Source organism: Amblyomma mixtum, chromosome 5 (assembly GCF_055824585.1).
Source record: "Amblyomma mixtum isolate Tamu chromosome 5, ASM5582458v1, whole genome shotgun sequence".
Lineage (NCBI taxonomy): Eukaryota > Metazoa > Arthropoda > Arachnida > Ixodida > Ixodidae > Amblyomma > Amblyomma mixtum.
This window is the reverse complement of record NC_143016.1, coordinates 63,921,616-63,927,723: the sequence shown is the minus strand read 5'-3', so window position 1 is coordinate 63,927,723 and position 6,108 is coordinate 63,921,616. Positions and strand designations below refer to the sequence as shown.

Below are 6,108 nucleotides of genomic sequence, written 5' to 3'. Positions count from 1 at the left end.
TAGCTGGCTTTCGTGTCCGCACAAGTAGAGGTAAATGTTTTGGGGCGCGTATTGCTTTTCAGAGTTAACCGAGCACTGCTGTGGCAGTCTACAGATTACTCCGGAAGATACGAGCCGGCGCCGAGCATAAGTGCAATATGAAGGGATAGCTCAAATTACTCATTCGTATTTCACACAGGTTCAAGCCGGGAAGATGAGCCCAAGTTTAATTTTCAGGAATGAATTTCAAGTGCTCTGTTTTGTGCAAAGAGCTGCCCATATCATGCCGGTGTCGCACCAAAGATACGTCTCTATTTACAACGAGCGTTCGCAATAGAGCGCAATGCAGCGAAGCATCTCCTACGTGCACACATACATGCAGCGCCCAGACTTCGTTTTGCCGCATCTTCAGTTGGCGAAGTGCAGCTGTTGTGGTGCGTCGACATGATTTCACGCGTTAAGGTGCACGTAATGCTATTGAAATTGTCCAGCGAACAATGCGGATTGAAAACTCTGCGTTTAGAAAAAGAACAGCAATTATTCGGGATAAGTGGCAATTACTATCTCATTGAAGTTCCACTTCGTGTCGAGATTTTCCATGAAAAAAAAAAAAGCCCTGAATGTAATTTGCAACTTTCCCACCGTCACTGACTGCTGTATGGACACGAGTAAGACACCACAAAGTCTCATGCCTGCCCGTGTTTGTGGTTGGAGGCAGACATACCGCGTTACATATCTACTACACAAATCTCGCAAGTAGGCGCTGACAATGCCTATTAGTGCTTAAATACACGTATAGCGCACAACATAGCCTCAGTCTTGAGGCGTTGGGGCAGAAGTAGTCGTGCTGAAGGGTGGACTGGCAACGGACGCAGCTACGGAGGAGGACGGAGCTGCAGACGAGGAAGCAGCTGCAGAGGCAGTTGCGGCCGCAGCGGCGGCTTCGTCCTCGGTGGATTTCAAAGATTTCATCCGAAGCCGCGATGTCTTTCGACGACGGCGCCGACGCCAGGAAGAGGGCACGATCATGTTTCCACAGGCGGTCACCAAGAAAGAGAGCACTACGAGCCCGACGCCGCCCAAGGTCCACACGTCCGGGTAGAGGTCCAGGAAGGTCATCTGGAGGATCACCGAAAAGATGATGTCGCCGCTGAACTTGATGGTGGTGACGAAGGCACCCGACTCGCTCTGCAGCGCCTTGTTGAGGAAGTAAACGGTGCAGAAGGACAGCTTGCCCAGCATCACCAGCGTCGCGAGAAAGCGGCCGTCGAGCAGCTGGTCGAATTCCCCGGTCACCATCGCCATGGTCATGGCAAGTATGGTACGGGTGAGGCCGCTGTTGAAGCCCAGGAACCTGCACCGAAGGTACAAGAAGTGCGGGAGGGGAGGGGCGATCAATAAAAATTAAGCCTGTTATGCAAATATGAACCGTACTAACACACGTTTTTATTTTTCGAGCTTTCCTCCCCCCATTCAAACTGTCCATCAGTTTGAGCATCGGTTTCCAAGTTCCAGCAGAGAAGCAATTTTTGTCGCAAACCTAGGAATATTGCCCAGCGGCCTCTTTGAGAATCTTCACGGAGAAATAGGTGGCCTGGAAGGTGCTTCATGAAATATGGACACTGAAACAGTTACAGGCGGTGAGGAAGGGAGAACAGGCTGCAGGCTGGATGACAGGTGACATCGAACCCGCTATCTTGTACAGCGTCTTGTGCAACGTAGGATGTGGGGTTTACGGTATCGTAATTGTCCATTTATTTTTTATTTTATTTATTTACCATGTATACAGTACACCAAAACCTATTGAGCCCATAGCCGAAGCTAGTTGGGGCCTGCAGAACTGCAAAATGTTTGTCAACTTTACCGTAGCACTTTCCCTTGACGGCTTTCTCATACCGAATCAGCTCATGGCATAATAGGCCTTGTCACCATTGGTTTGGGTTATAGGCAGTCAATAAGGACAACGCCACCTTCATCCCTAAAAATTGTAGCCTGTTTTCCTTGCTCCCGGGACCCCGGAGCTAGATCCATATATCATCCCCCGTAACAAAACGCCTAAAACGAGCCCTCATTACCCTTCTTTACTGGCTAACACTTAAAATTATATACACCATTCCGCTCGATTTTTATTAATTTCCGTGCTGAACATTTTGGCCACCCAACGCGAACGCACCTTGAATACAGAAAAACATTTGCGCAATATCGCTTTTAAGGGCTCCATATGCTAAAGTCCAGTTTTTTAGTAACCCGAAAAATCATCACACGCCTACTGGCGACGACCATGTCTTCCACAATGCGGCACATTTCCTCAGTTGTGAATGAAACCGCGCGACTGACCCTCGCGTCGTCTTTTAAGAACTCCCTGCCTTGACCAAACGAAGATACGAGCGATGTTCGGCGCTATCGCTCCAGTTATCACCACCAAGGTACCTTCAACGTTGCACAATGCGAGATCGAATGAACCATCGACTCGTAACCATTTCTTAGAAAGATAATGCAGCATGCATGCTTGCGACGTCACAGTGTCATCAAGCAATAACATTTTAATGCTAGCAATAGACACCTTGCATGATAATTTCTGAACCGTGAGCTTATTCAGTGCCATTTTATGGATCATGCATGGTTAGTACCTCCTTGGAGTTGTAAGAAAGGGCAAAATGCGTAAGGTTCTACACTAGCAGCGCTCGACAGTTATGCTTATGCGTTTTTTTCGTACCCTACTTCCATAGCATAACGTGTGACTGAAGTATGTGAAAATATAAAAAAATCGCGCGTCAGCATACGAGGTTCATGGTGCACGGTGTTGTAGTCTACTACGGTCAGCCACCAGACGCAGGCGTGCAGGGTGTTCCTTTCCCTTATATAAGGCTCATACGGCGTGCACTATGTCACGTCTTCGTAATCTCTAGTGCGAGATGATGTATATCGTTAGTTTCACGTGCCACTATAGTCGGATACAAGAAAGAAGAAGCTTTTCCCCTTCAAAGGACCACCTTCCAGCCAATGGCGTCGGCAGTTTCTTAGAAACCTGCTAGCGTGATAATGTCACTAGTGTCAAAAGGGGATAATCCCTTTCCTGCGTTGTCACGTCACACCTCGATTTGTCCCGCTACTCACGCTAGCAGGTTTATGAGAATCGGACGAAGCCATTGGCTGGAAGGGGGATTCTTTGACGGGGTTAAGTCGCTTTCTTTACTTCTATCTGACCACAGCATTGGAAACTTCAGGAAATGGCCGCACCGAACTCAAGAGCCAAATACTAGCGAGTGCGGAGAGTCAGCGATTACAGCTAGCGATAGCGATGTCGACAAGCGCCTAAATTTATTTTATGAGGCAACTGGCTTGGCCGCCAACAAAACCCGCTTTCAGATGCTTTGCACGCTGCACGAGCTTACCTGTTGGTAGCGTTCCGTGTAAGGCGCAGGAGCACGATCATGGCGACCAGGGAGACGGCGCTGCCAAAGGCGTACATGAATCCGATGAGGCGGGTGTGGGTGGTTTCAGCGTCCCACTCCTTGAAGAAGATGGCGGGTCGCATGACGATGACGATGCCGCAGAGGCAAAGCGACACCGACGTCCACATGGCCAGGCCCATGCCCTCGCCGAGGAAGTACCACGACAGCACCATCACGCACACGGGCACCAGCGTGTACGCGACGGCCAGGTCGCTCACCACCAAGTAGCGGAGCGCCTCCGCCTTCAGCATTAGCGACATGAGGCTGGCCATTCCGCGGATGGCCAGATCCACCTGCGAGAGCAGGGCGCGAGTGCGATTCTGCACTGTCCCGAGCCCTCACGGGCCCGTCTGCTGCGTTTCATGGTTTTACACGGCGAAAGCTGTGTGCCATTAACTGCAAATACGTACTACTATGACTATGAGGCCTCCTTTCCTGAGATTAACGGTGTCTCTTTTGGCGTAGCATGTCGTAATAGAATACTCTCATGTTAACTTCCCCTTCAAAGAGAATGTTATCGAGGTATACCTGAGACATAATAGAGAAATGCGGGATGCGTAGTGGACAACAGCGGATTGCCTGGGCCGTGGAGCCCCTAGCGCAAATCACGTGAGAGTGTCCCAGCTTCGCTTCACAGCGTGGGACATTGATCGCCAGATTTTGGCACCTGAGCTTCCGAGCTGACACCCTAGCCCACGTCACATAAAAACAGCAAGTTAACTTAGTTGGTTATGGATCGTGACTGAAAGAACGTTACTATGCTATAAGACGTTGACACAGCATGCCCTGTTCATTTTGTGTTAACTTGTAGCGCATTAACGACCTTTCAGTCATGAACCTTGTCATATTCCCCGAAGGCCGACGCCCCTCAACCAAGGCCCCTTATCGCTTTCTGACCTTAGGTGAAACCAGCCTCGACGGCCATCTCTGACAGAAGGCAACAGACTCCAGGACAGCCTGCGCTGATCTGCGCACTTGGTGTCTGCAGCGTGCGTCTCATCTTTCTCTCCGTTCCCCCTTTCAGCACGTCTCCTCTCTCCCTCATATATGCACGAATCAGTGTTACCAGCCTTTACGACACCAGTCCCGTTCATAATTTTTTATTTCACAACAATCCTTCTAATAGGAGAGCCCCAATCCAAGCGTAGCTAACGGCTATAGAGGAAAGCTATGCAGCTTCCACAGAAACTTCCTAGTTGAGGATGATGATGATGATGAAAACGTTTATTAAAGCCACAATGCCTTAGTTGAAGGGAAGGCTGATCGGGTCCCTAGTCCGGGACGCCTTTGGTGAAAGCCGCTGCCCGTGCTCTGGCGACGAGGGCTCGTTGTTCCTCGAGGTCCGAGCTGGACAGGGCCGCCTCCCAGCCCTCCCGCGTTGGCTGATTTATGATGTCAATGCTGTCATTTTTCTGACAAGCCCATACCATGTGGTACAAGTTTGCCTTCTGGCCACAAAATTTGCACTGTGCCGAAAAGGACTCGGGCTCAATGGCGTGAAGCGTAGCTGGGTTATTGAAAGACATAGTTTGTAGCCTGCGAAGTTGAGGCAAAATTCGTGCTCGTCCAAGGTTCGAAACCGAGACCATCGCCTCGCCGGAGCAGTCATTCTACCAACTGAGCTAACCCTGAGCTGCTACCTTGGGAGATTCCCCAGAACATAATGAGGTGATGGTTGCGGGTTCAAGCCCCGGGATAGGATGGAGGTTTCTTCAACTAAGAAGTTTCTGTGGAAGCTGTATATAGATTTCCTTTGTAGCCGTATGGCTGTGCTTCGGTGGATACTAATGAGAAATTACGCCCTTGTTGCAAATCTACTCCACCTAAACATTCGACCAACAGTCCTATTGGCTATTTTCAAGACCTAGTGCGGGCACCCCAAGTAACCTAATATGGCGGCGTTACGGAGGACTGCTCGCGCGGTCAGCCTATAGGTAGCCTGTTTCACATGCAAGCAAACGCTCGCGATTTCTGACGCCGCGGCGCAAAAACCTGTTTCGAGCGACCATGGCGGCTCGGGCGGCCACAAAGAACGACGAGGTTCCAACAAGCTCGAAATTTTTCGCTGCGCCGCGCAGTCACTTGCATGTGACACGGCCTTGAGGCACACGAAGGCGTCCGTTTTGTTGCGAGCACGAGTGAAGGTCCAATCTCACTGGAGCTCCAGCTCTGTTTGGACACGCCTGTCACTTAACACGCGTCAATAGCTTCTTTTTTAAAAATTCCATATACATTCCCGTGGACGTGATGGGAACATTTTCACAATGGTGCTCACATGCGCCGGTGGGAATGTGAGCCGTATAAGATGGTAATGACGTGTGTTCTTTTAAAGACAGTTTGATAGATAGCTCTAGCATAGCGCGATTCGCTCTCCGCAGCCGAGATCTGCTTGCGCGGGTACCCATTAGTTGCGCCCGGGCAGTGGAGCCACCGGCGCATGCGCAGATGCGGAAGCGTTGGTGGCCCGCCGGAAACGGATAACGGTAGCGGAACGCGGGTCGCGCAATGCTTAAACTCTTAGCCGGGTGCCGAAGTAATTTTCGTTCATTGCGACGAAGTATAATTTTATTCATTCTGGTACCGGTAACCTACGAAGAAGGTAGGCTTGTGAAGCTTCTGTGCTTTCTATAGCTGTATATAGGCCACCAAATTTATTATCTCAGGAAAGTACTCT

At 50.1% G+C, this 6,108-nt stretch overlaps 1 protein-coding gene across 1 annotated transcript; it reads right to left on the bottom strand.

Annotated features, from left to right (window-relative positions):
• Positions 1 to 680: 680 nt before the first annotated feature.
• On the bottom strand, positions 681 to 3,708 carry LOC149342443 (solute carrier family 35 member G1-like). Its single transcript, XM_089542165.1, has 2 exons — positions 3,375 to 3,708; positions 681 to 1,333 (listed from the first exon to the last, which is right to left on the bottom strand). Exons 1-2 carry the CDS (start codon positions 3,704 to 3,706, stop codon positions 793 to 795), a joined length of 873 nt encoding a protein of 290 aa, XP_089398291.1. The 5' UTR covers positions 3,707 to 3,708; the 3' UTR covers positions 681 to 792.
• Positions 3,709 to 6,108: the final 2,400 nt, after the last annotated feature.